The sequence below is a fragment of the Staurois parvus genome, unplaced genomic scaffold (assembly GCF_062004578.1).
Source record: "Staurois parvus isolate SC_StPar_1 unplaced genomic scaffold, SC_StPar_1.0 ptg001328l, whole genome shotgun sequence".
NCBI classification, from domain to species: domain Eukaryota; kingdom Metazoa; phylum Chordata; class Amphibia; order Anura; family Ranidae; genus Staurois; species Staurois parvus.
The window spans coordinates 3,297,178-3,318,819 of NW_028319124.1; the positions used below are offsets into that span (position 1 = coordinate 3,297,178).

Genomic DNA, 21,642 nt, shown 5'->3' on the forward strand with positions numbered 1-21,642 from the left:
CGCAATTCGTAGGGGCATCGCCACTGCACAGACACCCATCCCACTTAGCATACCTTATACTAAACCTCCCTCAACACTTTCCTCTTTTGACCTTGCGACTACTGAAGAGGTCACAAAGGTTTTCTCATAAGCCCGTCTCACTACCTGCCCCCTGGATCCTGTCCCCTCACAACTACTACGGTCACTGTCTTCTTCCATCCTATGCTCCCTCACTCACATCTTCAATCTTTCCCTCTCTACTGGTGCCTTCCCCTCCCCTCTAAAGCATGCGCACACCACTCCCATACTTAAAAAGCCCTCCCTGGACCCCACCAACCTGGACATTTTAAGACCCATCTCCCTGCTGCCATTTACCTCTAAACTCTTAGAACACTTAGTCTACAATCGCCTGAGCTCCTACCTCACTGACAACAACCTTCTTGACCCTTTACAGTCTGGCTTTCGCTCACTACACTCCACTGAAACTGCCCTACTAAAACTCGCTAATTATCTACTAACTGCTAAAATCAATGGCCACTACTCCGTACTCTTACTACTTGACCGCTCTGCGGCTTTTGATACGGTTGACCATCCCCTCCTCCTCAAAAAACTCCACTCTCTTGGTCTCAGAGACTCTGCTCTCTCCTGGTTCTCCTCCTACCTATCGCAGCGCTCCTTCAGTGTTACCTATAACGCTGCCTCCTCCTCTTCACTCCCTCTTTCTGTAGGGGTCCCTCAAGGTTCTGTCCTTGGACCCCTTCTCTTCTCCATCTACACCTCCTCCCTTGGTCACTTGATAAACTCCCATGGCTTCAAGTACCATCTCTATGCTGATGACACACAAATCTATCTTTCTACTCCTCACCTCACCCCTTCAGTCTCCTCTCGCATTACTATCCTACTAAGTGACATATCAGCATGGATGTCACTCCACTTCCTCAAACTCAATCTTTCCAAAACTGAGCTCTTACTATTCCCCCCAGCCTGTGCCCCCTCCCCTGACTTCTCCATCAAGATCAATAATACAGCCATCAGTCCCTCCCCTCATGCCAGGGTACTAGGTGTAATCCTAGACTTCCATCTGTCCTTTCAGCCCCAAATCCAATCACTGTCCAAATCTTGTAGACTTCACCTCCGCAACATCTCCAAGATACACCCATTCCTAACCTTGGAAACCACTAAGCAACTTATTCACTCCCTTGTTATCTCTCGCCTTGACTATTGTAACTCCCTCTTCATTGGCCTACCTCATCGCAGGCTATCCCCTCTTCAGTCTATCATGAATGCTGCTGCCAGACTTATCCACCTTACTAAATTTGTGTATCTGCCATCCCTCTCTGCCAAGCCCTCCACTGGCTTCCCGTTGCCCAACGGATAAAATTCAAAACATTAACAATAACGTATAAAGCCGTTTATAACTCTGCCCCAAATTACATCACCAATCTTGTCTCCAAATATCACCCAAACTGTACTCTCTGCTCCTCGCAAGACCAACTACTCTCTAGCTCCCTTGTCTCCTCCTCCCATGCTCGTCTCCAGGACTTCTCCAGAGCTTCCCTCTGGAACTCTCTACCCCAATTTATCAGACTATCGCCTACTCTGCTCACTTTTAGGCGATCTCTGAAAACCTATCTCTTCAGGGAAGCCTATCCTGCCTTCAGCTAATAATGGAATCTTCTACTCTTCCAACCAGTCCATCCCCCACAGTTACTACCTTTTGCACCACTAGCCCCTCCCTCCTAGATTGTAAGCTCCAAGGAGCAGGGCCCTCCTATCCCTCTTGTATTGAACTGTATTGTTGCTGTATTGTCTCCCGTTATATTGTAAAGCGCTGAGCAAACTGTTGGCGCTACATAAATCCTGTATAATAATAATAATAACTGCACAGTTTGTTTGTATCTACATACAACCCTTACCTGCATAGGCAGCTTTTTGGTAAAGGTGAACAATCCCTTTCAAAGAAAGTACTTTTTGGTGTACAAAAGTGCTATGACTTCGCTAAAGAGAGAGCTTGCTATGCAGCTCCCTTTGATTAAAACCTGGTACAGGGTGTCATGTCTTGTAATGACATAAGAGGGTCTGCGGAAGAAGGGGAAGAATCACAATAAACAGGGGACTAAAGCTGGCTATACACATTCAGTTTTTTTGTTTTTTTTTTGTTCAAACAGTTGGTTGAACAAAAACACTAACAGATCCCTGCATCAACACAAGCAATGTTGATGCAGCAATCTCTCCCGCTGGGACATCGTATTCTGACAGGGGGAACATGAATACGAAAAAGACTAGTCTCCTAATCCTAAAGGGAACCGGTGAGAAGCTAAGCTACTTTTTTGTGGTGCTCGAATGGCTCAAACAGGTTCCAGGAGGGAAATGCCATTATCGCTGCATTAAAAGACAATGTGGACCATACATGTACCCAAGTGGAAAAGATTTTGGGAATCCAACCATTATACTCCACTAGAGCAGATTATCTCCCTGCAAATCTACACACATAATTGGATGGGATAACTTCATCTGTATTTTCTGCGGAGGATCAAAGCCTCCTTGGAGGAAGCCATGGCGGTTCTCCCCAACTGCAAAGTCCCTGGCACCAATGGACTCCACATGGAGCTATATAAGAGATACCGAGAGGTGCTACTCCCTAGCCCAGTCTTTTTCAACCAAGGCACCCAGGGACCGTGTTTTCAGGGGTGCTTTGGAAAAATGCCTAAACGTTGCCAAAAAATTGTACTCAATCCAGCAGGTGGATCAAGCCTGCCATTCAGTTACACAAAGCCACAGGTTTTCATTGTGTACTATCACACCTTCTAGCAGCCAGTATCCTAACAACCTATTATGTCATCAGTTGATCGGGCACCTGCACAGCTTCCTTGTTTTCCATTCCCCGTCAGCACTGGGGTCACATTAGCTGGAGTGAGGGAAAGAAACTGAGGAAGAAGAGAAACACTGGAATACTAGTCAGTACCAGTGTGCAAAGGTGTGTTTGCTTTGTAAGAAAAAAAGCACCTCTAATGTTAGGAGTCCTACACATGTGGATGTTGCTGCGATATGTAAAACTAGTGGTTTTGTTTTTTACATTGTAGAATGGGGTGCCTTGAGATTTTGCAGAATTTTAATGGGTGCCTTGACTGAAAATAGGTTGGGAAACACTGCCCTAGCCTGTTGCTTGCACTGAATGATACCAGGAAGCTCCCACAGTCCATGTATTAGGCAGCCATAGTACTCATCCCTAAAAAAGGGCAAGCCATGATGCACGTCACTGAGGGGATTATTTATGGACTCTTTAGTTTATCACTTCTATATGTTTTTCACAAGAGAATTTGTGTTTTCTAACATATTATATATAAAAAAAAAAAATGGAAAAAGGCACCGATACATTAGATACGTTCTCTATACTACGTTTTAAAGAGACATACAACTTCACTGATAATGTGTAACCAACCACATGACTATCAAATTCAGGCATATACACTTACCTCATCCTCTCCTGCTCCCTTCGCATTCTTTCTGCATGCTCTGCCTGCAGTTTTAGCGCCCTCTCTCGCTCCTCCTTCTCCCGAGCTGCACGTCTGAAAAGCTCAAAGCTATCACTGGATGACTTCCCTGGTGCAGTTGGGGTGACCGGGGTCTTCTGTACTAGGCTTGCCCAAGAGCCCATGTTTTTAATTTTTAGGTCCTAGGGAAAACCGGTTACATAGTCACTTCGTATTCAAGGTGTGTGTTTATTTATTACACACAGTGCTCAGCATAAATGAGTACACTCCAACAGATTTGTCAGAAAACCTTTCCTTTCAGAATCAATATTTTCTATGGGAAAACATACTACAACATACTCCCAAAAATGCAGGCCATTGATTGCAAAAAAGATTTCTTAATTTGCACAAAAAAAAAAAGTATTTTTTATAACAAATTCATTCAAGGCCATGTTGCAAAAATGAATACACCCCAAGGAAAGTCTAAGGCTGGCCATACATTATACAATTATCTGCAGATTTTTGGTTTAGATTTACCAAAAACCATATAATAGGAGGACAAACCTAAACAACACTTTCAGTTGTATCCAATTAGGCAGGCCCTTGTACTACATAGTTGAAGGTAAATCTAAAGGAAATTGGGCAGAAAATCTGCAGATAATTGTATAATGTATGGCCAGCCTTAGGAGCAAAGATAAAATTTTTGATAACAAAACCCTAATTAACAAGAATTAAACTACCGGTGAGTCTAATTATTTTTTCAACAGGTGTCCAGCAGACATTTAATTAGAAAAGGAAGTTACTTAACCATCCTTATTTGCACACAAATAGAGCTTTCTTTTGGTGGAATTTGATCACCTGTGTGCTTTTATTTTTTGTGCTATAAACAAAAAAAAAAACGTTGAAAAAAAACGATATTTTTTTACTTTCGGCTATAAAAAATATATAGTAAACTCAAAGTTAGTCATAAATTAAGGCCAAAATGTATTCTGCTACATGTTTTTGGTAAAAAGACGATCCTAATAAGTGTATATTGATTGCTTTGTGTGAAAGTTATAGCGTCTACAAACTATGGTATAGATACTGCAATTTACACCATTTTTTGCTATACATCGCTGCGCTAGTTTAACTGACAATTGCGCCGTCATACAGTACTGTACATAAATGAAATTTATATCCTTTTTTCCCCACACAAATAGAGCTTTATTTCAGTGGTATTTGATCACCTGTGCCCTTTTTTGTTTTCACGCTATAAACATAAAAATACTGAAAATTTTGAAAGAAAAAAAAAATTTCTAATTTCTGTCAAAAAATATCCAAAAAAACCCCTCAAATTTCACCATAAATTTAGGCCAAAATGTATTCTGCTACATGTTTTTGGTAAAAAAAAAAATCCCAACAAGTACATATTGATCTACAAACTATGGTATAGATAATGGAATTTACACAGCTTTTACTTTCTGCTTATCACATTTCTTTAGGTGCTAAAACTAAAGCACCTAAAGGTGCTAAAAATACCAGGATAGTACAAACACCCCCAAATGACCCCTTTTCGGAAAGTAGACACCCTAAGCTATCTGCTGAGAGGCATATTGAGTCCATGGAGGATTTATTTTTCTTCCACAAGTCTTTGGAAAATGACAAAAACATTTCTTTTTTCTTTTACACAAAGTTGTCACTTAAATGATATATTTCTCACACAAGCCATGGGCATATGTGGAATTACAGCCCAAAATACATTCTGCTACTTCTACTGAGTATGAAGATACCACGTGTGAGAATTTTTGGGAGCCTAGCCACATACAGGAGCCTGAAATCCAATGACCACTTTGAAAGCCTGAAGGCGGGTAACTTCCTCATTTCATTTCCTCACTACCCATCACAGTTTCGGAGGCCCTAAAATGCCAGGAGAGCACCAAACCCCCCTAAAATGACCCCTTTTTGGAAAGTAGACACCCCAAGGAATTTAAAAAGAGGCATGGTGAGTGTTTTGCAAATCTCTTTTTTTCTCACAAGGTTCTGAAATATAAAAAAAAAAAAGAAAAGAAAAAATACGTTTCTGTTTTCTTTCTTCATTTTCCAAAAACTTTTGACAACAAACAAGATCTGCAAAATACTCACCATGCATCTTATCAAATTCCATGGGGTGTCTACTTTCCAAAAAGGGGTCATCTGGGAGGGTTTGGTGCTATCCTGGTATTTCAGGGCCTCCAAAACTGTGATAGGTGATCAGAAAGTGTAATGAGGAAATAAAGCCCTTTAAAAGCCTGAAGGTGCTCACTGGATTTTGGGGTCCTGTACTTAGCTGGACTGCCAAAAAATATCTCACATATGGTATCCCCATACTCAGGAGAAGTAGCAGAATGTCTTTTGGGGAGTAATTCCACATATACCCATGGCATGTGTGAGCAATAAATCATTTAAGTGACAATTTGGGGGGGGGGGGTTTGTCATTTTCAAAAAACTTGTAAAAAAAATAAATTCTTCTATTGACTCAACATGCCTCTCAGCAAATAGTTTGGGGTGTCTACTTTCCAAAAAGGGGTCACTGACACTTTTTGTTCACATAAAAAAACAAACAAAAAAAAAACAGTATTTTTGCTAGGAAATTACTTTGAACCCTCAAACATTATATATTTTTTAAAGCAGACACCCTAGTGAATAAAATGGTGGGTGCTGCAAAAAAGGTCACATAGTACTCACACAGCAATTTTTAAAATGCAAATTGTTTGAAAAATTTTTTTTTTTGTTTTTTTACTTTTAATGCACAAACACACAATATATTGGCCAATTATTTGGTAAAATATAAAAGATGATGATCATCCTGGTATAGCCACTCAAAGTCCAGTGATGTACCAGTATGTCGCTGGTCATCGTTGGATGTATATTCTATGTTCTTTTTTTTTTATGTGGGCTGAATGATATAGAGAAGAAATCTCTGCCAGAAAGAGTGTGTGGTATGCCCAACGTTAGAATATACCACCCTGCATCCACCCACTTATAATGTTCCAAAAAATATTATAAAATATATATGCCAAAGCATAGGGGCCATCCACCCACTGGCCACCCCAGGCCCCCATGCTTCAGCATATATGCTCTTTTTCAACTGCAGATTTCCAACAGCGCTACCCACACTGACTTATGTATATTCTGAGAGCAAGACCATGTTGCTGTCAGAATAAACAAGTCAGTGCTCCAGCTGAGTGGCATTCTCGTTTCTCAAGCAGGCTTTTCCCCGCTTTCTAAGATGGGTATTTACAAGATGTTGGGGGAAGCCCCGGCGTTTAGGTCGCACGGTGCCACATGCGCCAATTCCAAGATTGTACAAATGTCTAAATAGTGGCACGCTTGAATAAAAATTGTCCACATATAAGTGGTACCCCATATGGAAAAAGGATGACACCAAGTTCCAAACTATCTTGCCACTGCTCCCCATGTATCTTTTCTCTCGTAAATCCGAAACATTTAAGTATAGCCTGTTGCCCTCTCACAGGTCTTCTACATCTTGACCCCATAACTGGCACGCTTGCTGGGGAGAAATTGTTTGAATGCAAGGTGGCCAGAAAAATGAATGAGGGACTCATCAACGCAGATGTTTTGCTGGGGAGAATAGACATCTGCAGATTTTTGGTTAAGGTGATTTATGAGGGGCTGAATTTTGTGGAGCCAGTCAAATTCAGGGTCACCCCGAGGATGACAGAGTGTGTTGTCATTGAAATGCATAAAACACATTATACTCTCATATTATGCCTGTTAAATCACCTCCCCTTTAATACTGGTTAGCCAGCTAGCCGTTCGTTTCACAGTCATGGATAATCTAAGATGGGGCCACTAGTCTCCCCTAGGTGTGGGTATGATTGATTGCATATGAATCTTTTCCTCCTTTAAATATTATGACGTTCCTAGCAGTTTTTGAATTGCTGTAATGACTTTCTTTGCAGCGGCCATTTTTCCTGTTGAATCCGGAAGTGACGAGCATGTCCCAATAAAAGTCTTCAACATTATGGCCACCGCATCCTGAAGAAGCTCACATGACTCAGTGGGTGAAACGCGTTGACGTCACAGCGTTATGATGCCCACGTTCCCAGCATCCAGGCCCCCCAACACGGCCTCACCATCTGGCCACATCACACTGGACACACCAGACCTTTCTGCAGACCTACAAATCCACGGATAATCACATGGCATGCCCCTACATCTTGACCAACAGGAAGACAAAGCATTTGCAAACGGCACTTGGATGGGTGAGCGAACTTTGTTCTAGGACTAAGGCATTAATATAATGGGGGAGTCCCCATCAACTGAAATTGCTCGTCTGAGCTACACATGTCAGACGTTCGTATCTCTATCACTGGCACACAGTGCTTCATTACAGTTTCCTATATATGCTCACCCAGTGCCTATTGCACTATTGATCTTGTCATCTCAACCTGCCATTTATATATTGGCAACATTGCTATTAGCACCATTATCCGTGGATAACGAAGTGGATTATCCCCCATGGGATTTATATGGGTCTGTCATGCATCTATATCACCTCACTGAGGATTGAGGGACTCTTCTGTGCTTAAAGTGAATTGTGAATTGTAACCGCTGCCTTTTTTGAATATACAAGTGTTTCGTTCTGGTCATCTATTCACATCCATCCACTGGTTGTCATTTTGCCAACTTTGAGAGAGCAGCGTGTTGCTTTATCCAATATCTCAGTGACCATCATCCACATATGCGATTATTTGAGAACTGCCGTCTATGAGACTCCAAGGGTCTATCATACATGCACGTAACCCCTATGAGGACCGGCTGGGTCTGATGATTCTGCCACTCCCTTGACCACCCTTGATTGACTTTAATGTCCACATTATTCATCCATTATATTGTCCTAATCTCTTATTGATCTCTTATTGATCCAATTAGGTGTCATTGACCTTATGGCCCCTCACTTTATTGGTTATTGGAGTGTGTCGAGTGTGTATCTGTGTGCCCGGGTGGGTGTTTTACTATATGACAACGTTGTCACGATTTTATTGTGCAGGGTGGAGGGCACTGTTGTTATTTTGTACTTGGTATATTATTTTCAATAAATACAGTGTTTTAAGCTGCAGATTTATTCTCCTGAGGACTTATTTTCCAGCGAGTACTTTACTCACAGGGTTTCTTTTTTACTCTCATATTATGCCTGGCCATGGCAGCAGAGAACACTGGCATATGATGAATCGGGTCTGTGGACCAATACAACCTCATTTTTTTTTAGTAATGCCCATGTTGAGGGCTAGGGCCCCCCCCCAAATAAATATATATTTTTTTATTTTTATTTTTTTCAGTCATAGAACAGTAATTATGGAGTATTTTGTGGGTTGCAGACCATGTACAGTGCATACAGATTATTTAACAATGCTATTTTAAGTAATGCCCCCAGTTTATCAACATCCTTTTACTTAACACAAACAGCATCTTTTCCATCCAAAGGTGTACCTCTTTATCAAGTTCCAAAGCTGGCATTCATAGTGCTGGTGTGGGGATTAGAGATGAAGGGTATTAGAGAGGGTAGTGCAATTAGCCTGATTACCTCCATCAAAAGGAATTTACTTGTAAAATATGCTGCTTTACATAAATGCAGTTGTGCGATTTTAGGCTTGTCTTATGCAACAGGTGTTGACCTGTAATCTTACAGCTGGCAACAACTGACCAGTGATAGGATCACTAAACTAGGTAAAGAGAGTATAAACTTTTGTGTTTATTGCTTGAGACTTTGAAGCTTTTTGAAAGAATTGAACTTGGCCTTGGTCTCAAAACCATTAAAAACCACTGTTCTAAGTGAGCCAAAGCCTCCTGTGGGTATGGCAGATGCAATTTTCACCTTGTCAGTAAAGACAACTTTGACTGGTGTGCTATATGTGTGTATGTATGTATGTATGTATGTATGTATGTGCATGGCACCATCAGTATAGGAAGAACATGTGCTTTTAACGCAAAACAGCAGAAGAGGGATTAGACTTTTGAAGCATTGACTAGCTGGCCACACAAGTATATCCAGCTGTGTTTCAAATACATTAACATTAATATCTTACCTTTTTGGGGGCAACAGGTGTCTTAGGTTCCTGCTTTTGCTTCTCTTTCTCAGGTACCCCTTGAGATGTGATGCTTTCAGGGGCTCTCACTGGGCGACTTCCATCAATGGGTTTCATTTCTGGCCCTAAAAAAAAAATTATATATAATAATAAATAAATAAAAAACTAAAACGTAAGTGTATATAAGTTATATACAGTATATATAAGATGTATGCGAGAACCTTAGGGTTTTTTTTAAACCACTAGCAGAGCCATTTTTTTTTATTTTCTGCACACAGTAAAATAAAATGCACATTTTTAGCCTGAAGATTAATTAAAATCCCCAAACATTATATATTTTCTGAAAACAGAGACCATGAAGAATAAACTGGTAGAAGTTACATTTCTTTTTCACAAGATATTAGCAGATGTTTGCTGCACCAATCATGGCCTTCTTGAGCCTGCAGGTGAGGCTACAGAAAGACAGTCATTGGGCTTGACAGTAATGAGTGCCATCTTAACTGCTATTGGAGTACATCATAGGACACAGAGAAGTTAATATTCAATACAATTTTATGTTATTCTGCCATCTTCAGGTGAATGGGCACTAGCAAATAAAGAAAAAATCTGAATATCTACCCAGATATAACCCCTTCTAGCTTAGCTATGCTTGTTTTGTAGCAAGCAACGAAGAACATAAGCAAGAAGGATATTTGTGTCATGAGATTTGCATGGTAGGACACAGAAGAGTTAAAGTGGAACTAATTTCTTAAAGATACATAAATGCGAACAGCCAGGCTCATTTTCGCAGAAGATTCAGCTCAGTTTGCATTCCCGAATAGTGCCCACATGCTGGATTGACTGAACGCCTATACATGTGATCCTGAATCAGCCAATAAAGATGGCTGAAGACTGACACCCGTAAGAAGACGCCACTGAGGGACTTCAATAAGTATTTTGGACTTTAGTTTGACTAAAATATTCATGACTACTTTGGATGTCCCAAAGCACTGAACATAAAAGGGTGGGCAACACAGCAACAAGATCAAAACGCCCCAAAACCTAGAAACGCCAAAAAGGTGCCATCCCCAGTGGCATGAATATCTACATAGTAAAACTTTGTAAAGCTGCTACCGATTTTTCTCTTCACATGTTTACAAACTTGGTGCTGAATAGCCTAGAAGCACTGACCCTTCAGGTTTTGCAAGTGGAAACTGCTAGATAGGTCAAACAGCTCCATTGCCTAAGGACACTAGCAAAGAACTGGAGTCTCATGGAGTGGGCATGGTTATATGGCTGCGCCCTAGAGGCAGTCCAAGCAAGTTTTTTTGCCAGTGTCAAATCACCTGAAGGTAACCTGCATACAAAACATGGTCTATGAAAATGAGTCCTGTGTCTTGTACCACAACTTAGATACTTCTTTTACCTTCCATGACCGAGCCAAATACTTTTTCATTTGTATTTCACATGCTTGATGAGACCCTGCAGCTAACAGTGGGAGAGTTTCAATGGCAGAGAAAATGCTGCCAATCCAGAAAGCATTGGGCAGAACCTAGCTGTGGTCAGGTGCTAATTGACAAGCTACAGGCTCATCAGTCAGTAGTGCTGACTGATAGCCACACCTTCTACCATTTCTACTCATCCCACTGTAGTACATAAAGGCACAACATACATGATAGTGGAAACTCTGCTCTGAATTTAGAAGCACTGCAGCATTGTTGCCACACCATCACAGAAAGCTGCATTAGGTGGACTTCACTGGCAGGGTCAACAAGTATTTGTGGGAATTTATAGGAGGACTAAAAACTGGGCCCATGGTGTATAAGTGATGAAGCATTTTTAAATGGGTGTTCATAGTTCTACTTTTGGTAAAACACAACAACTCACTTGGCTGAACATGGCTAGAAGTTTTTAGCTGTTCTGGAAGTTTGTGGGGTTCACTCCTCATGCCAGGGGAAAAGCCTTCTGGACGCAAAGATGGTGAGTGGCGTTTATCTTCCTTCACTACTAGCGGCTGAGGCTGCAACACAGATGACCCTCTCATTTCCTGTGGAGCAGATAAGTGTGTTAACAGCTACAGATTGCCAAAGTCTTTCCTTGAGGGAGACCTTAAGTTGGTGAAAAACATAGGCTGCCTAAAAAATACTAAGTTACTGAGCTGTCATGCTGATCTACATCAAGAGCATACATGTTCTAAGTCACTAGGCACTAAAGACAAAGAATCAGCATGACAGCCAGGCAACACTTTATATAGGACAGATCCCCAATGGAAGGCTGGCAATATACCTATGAACTAGAAAGCTAACACTCAATTCTGTAGCACAGTTCCCTGCCTCTTTGCATGTTATACCCCTCTCCTCTTCTGGGAATGTCTAACTAATGTCTGTACTGGTCCAGCAAAACCATGCCCCCTCACAAAGGGAAATACTATGATGCTGCTTGAGTGACAACTTGGAGTCTGCTGACAATCCATTCATCATGTGCTCAGCAGCAGTCTCGGGGCTTTTGGATTTCTACACAAGGGAGTCTTAGCAAATAACATGCTTAAAATATTTTAAATGCACATATACTCTTATGGGAAAATTTTTGTTAAAATGGTTTGGTGACAGGGTCTCTATGTATTACCGAACACAAACTACATTAATTTGTGTCATATCAGCCTGCTTGCAACTGCCATGCCAAGGCTGAGGGAGATTAACTTCTGTGGTCCAAGAGAGGCATGGAACCAGATATAGATTTTGGGCAGACCTGCACCTTAAGAAACTGAGAACACAGTGAAATCTTTACTAGTGTGCCTACTTTAAATTACTGAATGCCAAATTTTGATTAGCCAACCAGAGGAAAACAAATGCCCAAGTTTCAACTGTGATTTTTAGCAGCCGAATCATTTCACTATAACCTATCTGCTACGAGTAAACAAGGTTCACTCACTGTTGGAACAAGCGACTCCCTGTGGTGTACACTATACCGTTTGTAGTTTTGAGAATTGACTGGTTACACTGTGCTCCATATGGAATAATATTCAATGCTAAATGCTACACTTAGTTTACACCATTGGTAGCCATTTGTTCAACCAGATATTGATTACTAGTCTTAGCAGGTGGAAAGAAAAGAGAATAAGCACTATCTATGCCAAAAATGTGCTATCCAAAACATAATAAATAACTATGTGCTAAACCATTTTTTTTTAATCAATTTATTAGTACAGCTGAACTGCTAAAAAACACCCACACAGCCCAAACCAATAGGTAATGCCAGTGATCTATACCTGCTTTTTAGACTGTACGGCCTGCGGTGATGAAGGATGTGAAAGGCCTGCAAATGGAGGAACCTGAGATGAATGAAGGAGAGGAGATGGGGCCTCCCGCAAGTGACCTAGACAAACCAGAAACAAGAAAAATGTTGCAAAGAAAATGAAGACAATTTATATCCCCACTAGCAATTAAAATGCCAGGATACCCAAACTTTCTACACAAAGATCCAGTTCCCTGTCCTTTATACTTTAGAGAGGCCAGTGGCAGGAATAATGTTCCAATGTTGGCGTTAGTGGAACGAGGAATAGTGCCCCCCGCAGTTGGTCTCAGTGGATGGAATTGGGCCCCATCATTGATGTCAATAGGGGGAATTGTACTCCCACAAAAAGTTAAATGCATGCAAAAAGGACACATTTGGCTCATGGGCTGCAGTATGGTGACCACTGCAGAATACGGCTCACTTATTTAACACAGTATGCTAACAAACTATTTTCACAAAAACATACCACTCACCTCCAGAGTATGGCTCTGGTTTCTGTTGTCGTGGTGAGGGATGGTGGTGTTGGATTACTTGCTGTGGCTTAGACTGCTGGTGCTGCACAAGCTGTTGGTGGGGAGCGGTCATTGTACTTTGCAGAGTAGGATGCGGCTGCTGTGGAGGGGGTGGAGCCTGCACTGCTGGCTGTTGCTGGGAAGCTGTAGGTGGTGTCTGCAACTGATGTACATGGGAGGAGGTAGGAGCAGGGGGAGGAGCAGTGCTAACAGAGGAAGGAGAAGGGTAAGGCAGGTTTTGCAGGTGCCGCAAAGACTGGGAAGCAGCAGTCAATGGTGCTTGGTTCTGCACTTTGACAGAAGGGAGGAGTGGCTGAAGAGGAGATTGCACAGAAGATTGCACAGAAGAAGATTTCTGTAACTGCTGCAGGTAAAGGGCCATCTGCGCAGGACCAAGCTGAACAGGAGAAGGAGGGAGACCACTACTTGGTGACGATGAGCCATCATCCTCTAGCAGGGCATGAGGCGGTTGTGAATGATGATGGAGAGAATGAGGAGGTGGTTGGTGATGCGTTTGTACTGGGGGTGGTGAGGAAGATGGTGGTCGTACAGGTTTGGGAGGGAGGGCAGCTGCACGATTTGAAGGGCGAGAAGGTTGCTGTGGCATGGCATTATGCAGGGCTGAAAGAGAGGAAACCGTAATTCAGAGATATACAAATGGGTACTAAAGCAGCAATTAATAACAATTATTTCCATGTCATCATCCTTTCATTCTCTAGTATTATAAATTAATGAAACTTACCTGGAGGACTAACAAGGGCATGTTGGTTTAGATGAGGTGGGGAACACCGCTCTGGCTGACCACCTGTGAGGTGTGATGGAAGATCTGGTGGTGGTAGCTGCAGACCAGCCTGCCCATAGTGAGCATTAACGGCTTCAAAAACATTAGCAGGATGAAGAGGATGGAGAGATGGGTGAGACGTGTCCAAGCTGGGAGGCGGGGCATAGGAGGGAGGAGGGGTTGGGGAAGATGGCTTATGGGCATTAGCTGGTGGGGCAAGAGGCTGCTGCGGAGGATGGGGTTGATGGTGATGCTGTAGGAAGACAGAAGAGAAAGGGAAAAAAAAGTTCAAAAAGTCTTGATTCACAAACTTAAATATTTGAAAATCCAAAACTCAGATTCTTAGAGTATAAAGAAGCAAACCAGGTTCACAAACATGGAGGACATTGTTCTGGTACACACTACTAGTACAATGTAGGCATTGTTGTGAAAAAGAAGAATTTTAATTCACTTGTGAAATTCAAAAGCTTTGAGTACAGTACAGGACACAAGCAGAATATTCATACACCATTGGCATTAACAGTGTGTACCTTCACGTGATTATGGACACTGGCAAAGCTTTAGAGGACACACCCGCTGGATGCCTCCCCTATAATCCTAGCCCATTCTGTATGTCTTCAGTTTTGTACCATGCAATGGCGAGTAAACTAAAAAATGAAAGGGAAGGTGTCCTGTACTGTATTCCAAGTCTAAATTCTTCATACCCTAAAGTGGTAGTAAGGTCTTATTATGCACTGGTACCTAAAGGTAAGATAATAATGCTTACCTGTATGTACTGTGAATATCTTCTAAACTTGTGTCATTTAGAAGATATGCACAGCGGCTGAAGCCGCTGACTTCACCAGAGCATGCACTGTAGCTCTGCATTCAAGATTCACTGAATGCTCTGTCAATGCAGAGAGCACTGTGCCGCAATTATGATTTCCGTGAACCCAAAGGGAAGATCAGGTGAATATGGAAGTGCTAGGGGCAGTGACAGAACAGCGCTGGAGGGCTACACTTGACTGGTAAGTCTGCATAAGGTGTTTGTATGCTGTGCGTACTAGCATTATGGCATAAACCTGCAGGGGGTCATTTAAAAAAAAAAAAAAAAAAAAAAAAAAAGGAAGAAACCAGGAGAGTTTAATATTGCTTTAATTGTACACTTCAGGACACAGTCAGTATATTCATACACCATGGGATGCCCATAAGCAATGAATAGGAAGGGTGGGAAACAATGGTGCAAACAAAACTGTGCCAAAAGGCCCAACAAGGGTCAAAAGACCCAACCTCAGAGAGTTGCTGCAAGAATTTTGCGGACAAAAGCTGCATCAGCAGAATATTGGATTTCCATCTGGTTAAACTTTGAAAAAAAATATGAACAGAAGACCAGGGTGACAGCCTTACACAACTGGGCTACAGAGGCTTGATGCCGAAATACCCACAAAACACCCACCAATGTGGTGGAAAGGATGCATAAAAGTGCAGGAGGTGGCTTCACTTTGAGAATGTAAGCTTATGCAACCAGATTTCATATCCATTGGGCAATGGAGGACTTTGAAGCAGAGGGTCCAGAGAACAAGACAACAAGGGATTATGAAGATCTGACTGCAGCAGTAGCCTTGAGGCATACTCAAATGGCTCTGACTACATCCAGGCAATGTAAAGAGATTTGGATGCTTAGGAGCAGAGCATAAGGATGAGAGGACAATGTCCTAATTGAGGTAGAATGCTTAGACCACTTTCAGAAGAAAGGATTGCCTTGGGCAACCTCGTCATTGTGAGGAATGAGGAAAGACCAGCCAATTTCGGAAACCCATCCGGCAGACATATAGGGGTTTATTTACTAAAGCTGGAGAGTGCAAAATCAGACTCACGTCTGCATAGAAACCAATCAGCTTCCAGGTTTCATTGCCAAAGCTTCATTGAACAAGCTGAGGTTAGCAGCTGATTGGTTTCTATGCAGAAGGGAGTCTGATTTTGTACTCTCCAGCTTTAGTAAATAAACCCCATAGTGACCAAAAAGGCTACTTTGACTGAGAGATGCACTAGGGTCTGCTAGAGTGGTTTCTGCAGTGCAGAAATCCAAGTTGAAATTAAATGAAAAAGTATTCATACCCCTTGAAATATTCCACATTTTGTCATGTTACATCCAAAATTGTAATTGTATTTTATTGGGATTTTATGTGGTAGACCAACACAAAGTGGCAACATAATTGTGAAGTGGAAGGAAAATGATAAATGGTTTTCAAAATTGTTTACAAATAGTCTCAAGTTTTTTGAAGACTCCAACAGGTTTTCTTCTAAGATTGCCCTGTATTTGGCTCCATCCATCTTCCTATCAACTCTGACCAGCTTCCCTGTCCCTGCTAAAGAAAAGCATCCCCACAACATGATGCTGCCACCACCATGTTTCCCGGTGGGGATGGTGTGTTCAGGGTGATGTGCAGTGTTAGTTTTCCACCACATAGCGTTTTGCTTTTAGGCCAATTTGGTCTCATCTGACCAGAGCACCGTCTTCCACATCTGCTGTATCCCCCACATAGCTTCTCGCAAACGGGACTTCTAATGGCTTCTTGTCGCCACTCTTCCATAAAGGCCAGATTTGTGAAGTGTGCGACTAATAGTTGTGCTGTGGACAGATTCTCCCACCTGAGCTGTGGATCTCTGCAGCTCCTCCAGAGTTACCATGAGCCTCTTGGCTGCTTCTCTGATTAATGTTCTCCTTGTCCAGTCTGCCAGTTTAGGTGGACGGCCATGCCTTAGTAGGTTTGCAGTTGTGCCATACTCTTTCCATTTTCGGATGGATTGAACAGTGCTCCGTGAGATGTTCAAAGATTAGAATTTTTTTTTTTCTAACCTAACCCTGCTTTAAACTTCTCCACAATTTTATCCCTGACCTGTCTGGTGTGTTCCTTGGTCTTCAAGATGCTGTTTGTTTACTAATGTTCTCTAACAAACCTCTGAGGGCTTTACAGAACAGCTGTATTTATACGGATAACTAATTAGGTGACTTCTGAAGGCAATTCGTTCCACTAGATTTTAGTTAGGGGTACCAGATTAAAGGGGGCTGAATACAAATGCACACCACACTTTTCACAGATTTGTAAATTTTCCTTCCACTTCACAATTATGTGCCACTTTGTGTTAGTCTATCACATAAAATCCCAATAAACTACATTCACATTTTTGGTTGTAACATGACTAAATGTGGAAAATTTCTAGGGGTATGAATACTTTTTCAAGGCACTGTATATACGTAATTTGTATTTCCGGGTAGAGGGCGTGCGTCGCCCTACCCTCGCCTCTATTGGCGGCTGGGGATGTCAATCACCAGGTCCTGGACGGTGATTCCCAGCCGGCTCTTGGTAATCGTTGGCAAAGCTAACAGGAGAGAGACCTGTGTGTAAACACAGGTCTCTCTCCTGTCAGCGTGGACATGCTACTTTGCGTCTCTGCACAGCAGAGATAGAAAGCAACATGTCTCCCAAGATAAACAGCACACCATGTAAAACACACAGCACACATTTAACCCTTTGATCTCCCCAAATGTTAAACATTTCTTGTCCAGTTTCATTAGTACAATATCAGTGCTTTTTATTAGCACTGACCACTGTATTAGTGTCACTGGGGATGTCAGTGGCAGTTAGTCAGTTCCCGCCCAGTGTCAGAATGCCCGCTGCAGTCCTGCTATAAGTCACTGATCGCCGCCATAAAAAAAATATATATATTTTAAAAAAATTTCAGTATATATACCGCCATCTGTAGACGCTATAACTTTCAAGTAAACCAATTAATATGCAATTATTGGGATTTTTTTTTTTTTTTAGCAAAGACATATAGCAAGAATACATTTTGCCCTGAATTTATGAAGAAATTAGATTTTTAAATTTTTCTTCATTGGATATGTTTTATAGCAGTCAAAAATATATTTTTTTTCTTCAAAATTGTTGGTCTTTTTTTGTTATAGCGCAAAAAATAAAAACCGCAGGAGGTGATCAAATAACACTGAAAGAAAGCTCTATTCGTGGCAAAAAAAATTACATAAATTTCATTTATGTGCAGCGCTGCATGTCTGTGCAATTGTCAGTTAAAGTAACGCAACGCCGTATCGCAAAAATGGCCTGGTCAGAAAGGGGGTAAATCCTCTGGAGGACAAGTGGTTAAACAAAGGAGAGCAAAGTCAGAGGCATTTGAAAAATAATGGACAAGGCGTTGGATACCATGAACAGTCTGAGTAAAATCCTTTGAACCGGTTTTGTGGTGGTACTGGCACACTGACTCCCTAGGACTAGAGGTGGTCCAGGGCATTTCTCAAACCTAACTTTCATTGAGCAGTTTTTGGTTGATTTAAAGGAAGAAAGCGGTGAGGTGGTAGTTTTGAACACTATTTTGTACCAACTGAACCCACAGGTGTGGGATGTCTGTGACCTAGAGAGGCAAACTGTAACAGATTCTTAGGAGTGGGGGAACCCCTTCATTATTAGGAGCGTTTTTGGATAAGGCTTGCCAGCCTTGGCAGGCCAAGCCTTGTGTCTGTGGACAGGTGGTCTGTGTTATGAAGAGCTAATGGCTACTGAAGGTGGTTTTAGGATCTTCCATTGTGGAAATAAAACCTTCCCACCTGTGACCTCTGATAAATTGGTAACGTGCCATACCAGACTGCTTCCTTGGAAAGGCATTTCTGTGAGGCATATTTTGCAGGCAGCTTCAGCTGTCCAAGCTTTTAACCAAAAGATTCTGTGCCTGTGAATGGGGATTAAAGTCATTCTGGATATTTGTGTCATGATATGTACTGCAGGGCATCTACACAAAAATGTAGATCAGAAGGCAATTGCTGTATTTGCTATGTAACAGCATGACCCTGAAATACAGAGTCATGTTGACTGTTCATTGTCCTAATCCAAATAGATGCAGTTGACATACTGGAACTACAGCAACAGCTGGTTTCAGGGCTGGGCCTCCAAGATTAAAGAGGTTTCAGGAGCATCTCAAACCTTTTACTTGCAGAATCTTTAGTAGGAACATCTTCAATAGATAACAGTGATGTTTGTTTAGGATAGAGACAGCAGGGTCAACTACAGCAATAGCCTACGTCTTTGCAAACTCTTTTTACACTGAGTTCAGTATAAATTTTTGGAGGAGTGAAAATACTTCAGGTGTGACCCAGCTGCCACCTGTTCATGAACAGGGAATGCTTTGCAGGGTTTCTTGAGTCTCTGTACCGAGGACAATGGCAAGACTAAGGAGAGTCAACTTACACAATGTCAAGGCTTTTACGGACACAGGAAATTAGCTTTTTAATGTTAGCAAGCATGATGAAACTCCCTATTACAATGACACTGTAGGGGAGAAAAATCTTAAAAATGTCCACTAGAACTGGCATATCAGGATATGACTACAGTTGAGAAACTGAGGAGATGAGGCATGGTATTTTTGGGGCCTGGGTTGAGATGGCTGTATTCAGAGCATAACCTGTTTGAGAAAATGTGACATTTTTGCAGAAAACACTACTATAGTTAAAATGAATTTTTGTTGCATGCTTGTTCCAGCGTAAGGGATGCATCATTATTTTGAGGTCAAGTATTGTGCCAGCCTTTGTTAGAACGAATGTTTATCTGCAATTCTGCCTTGAGTCACTTTTGACCAGGTCTCTGCCATATCTACAAGAGTGGGTATTCCCCTTGGGGGTACACAGAATAGGGTGCGGAGTACGTGGTAAGTGCGTCCGTGAGGGGTACACAGTAACCCAAGTGTGGACTCTCCTGTAATGAATGACCTTGGCGAAAGGGTGGGAGGAAGCAAATGAGTACTCTAGGTGGAACTCTAGAAAGTACTCTAGGAAGTAAATGGTCTCTAGGTGGAAGTGATGTCAAAAGAACGCAACCAATGGTGTCAACTAAAACTAAGATTTGGGTGATTAAACTTAAACACTGTCTCTATCCTCCGAAAATGCTGTTTACAGTGAAACGCGTTAGGGCAGGGCTAAACACGTGACGCTATTATGCACGCTGGCAGAATCTGGTGATGCTCATCGTTTGTTAAATGCTTGTGATTGTCTTCTTATTGTAAGTACATTGCCATATTACAAGCCCTTGGTTTTAACATACTGCACTATGGTGGTCCTTTTAACTCCTCTGTGCTGAGCACACTTACACATAATTGTATCTAGATGGAGTGGCATGTCTGAATATTTTGTGCTGTGAACAGCAAGGCGCTTCATGATCTCTATGTGGAATTAGTGTCTCCGGTAAGTTCACCTTACATGTGGGTGGTGTGATTTCCGGGCAAGCTCTACTTCAGCAGTACTGAATGCTCTGCATCTTAAACTTTGAAGTGTGTCTCCTTTTTCTTTGGGATTTTCCATCTTGATTTTGGAATGTTCACCAGGATATTTATTCATCTGTACGGACATTTTGCACATTTGGTTGCTTCATCTTCAACTTTGTTTGCAATATTAAATAATACATTTTTCTTTATGCTTGTTCAACTTTTGTCTATATGTACATGTGTCCATCTGTACACCTATACACTTTTTAAATGTTTTTTCTATTTATAGAGTGGAGTACTGGGTTATATCAAATACACCTTTCACGTTTGAGTGTTTTTGACATATTTAGGCATCTAGCTTATTATTGTCCATATCCACATTTGTCCATCTGTACGGATATACACTCTTCTAGGTTTATTTTTTTTAAAGTTGAGCAGGGTGGATAAAAATCAATGATTTAAAAAAAAACAAACGGATTTTTTTGATTTAAATTGGATTTTTTTTTAATTTAAAATCGTATTTTTTTGAATAAAATGCTTTTTGAGGAAAATATATTACCATCCAAAGGTTATTCCATCATGAAATAAAGATTAGTTTTTTAATTATGTAGAATAAGGCTGTATATGTTTAATTTTTTTGGTAAATAAATTCCATGAATCCATTCACAATGTCATGCTCTTCCAGAGGTTTTTGTAAGATTATTGGGCAGTTTCTCTGCCTACAAGACATTATCACAGATGCTTGGTTTACTTTTGCAGTTCTCAAAACTGAATTTGACTCAGCGGAGATCACCTGCCTCTTCTTCACAGCAAAAATGTTACAACATGAACAGAGTTAAGAAAAAGACCTTAATCCTAACTTCTACAAACCTATGAATACAGAATCAACCCCTTCACTGCTAAGTTTCAAGAAGTTCAGTGAATAGAATAGAAACAATATTTTTCTGATTGTTTGGAGTGGAATAGATCTGCACAAGAAGAAAGTGAAACTAAGTGTGAGGAGGAAGGGGCTGACAGTCTAAGTTTCTTAAAATATATATATTTTGTTTAGCCAAATTAGTTCACAAACATGGATGTTTATTTAAGCAAATCACATATGCTGGAATGTTATTGTTTCAGTTGAATAAATCTATTTAAATTGTTATTAAGGTAATGATTATTTTTCTCCTTCCTAAGTACAACAGAAAAGTTGTCCAAATATGAATGATTAACCTATTAAACTGGGGATAAAAAAACTAATATGAAAAGTTGTTATTCTAAAAATTCTAAAAATCTTCATCTACTTGCATATTAAAGTTATACCAGCA

General features: G+C 41.2%; 1 protein-coding gene across 3 annotated transcripts in view; it reads right to left on the bottom strand.

The window, feature by feature from the left end:
* The window catches only part of BRD4 (bromodomain containing 4), a 108,434-nt gene that overhangs the window by 7,795 nt on the left and 78,997 nt on the right, over positions 1 to 21,642 (bottom strand). For all 3 annotated transcript variants that reach the window (XM_089661275.1, XM_089661274.1, XM_089661276.1), the window contains exons 14-19: positions 14,048 to 14,339; positions 13,267 to 13,926; positions 12,768 to 12,874; positions 11,387 to 11,546; positions 9,521 to 9,645; positions 3,456 to 3,655 (exon numbers count right to left, since the gene is read on the bottom strand). In XM_089661275.1, the coding sequence (XP_089517401.1) occupies positions 3,456 to 3,655; positions 9,521 to 9,645; positions 11,387 to 11,546; positions 12,768 to 12,874; positions 13,267 to 13,926; positions 14,048 to 14,339 (1,544 nt within the window). The remainder of the gene's footprint in view (positions 1 to 3,455; positions 3,656 to 9,520; positions 9,646 to 11,386; positions 11,547 to 12,767; positions 12,875 to 13,266; positions 13,927 to 14,047; positions 14,340 to 21,642) is intronic.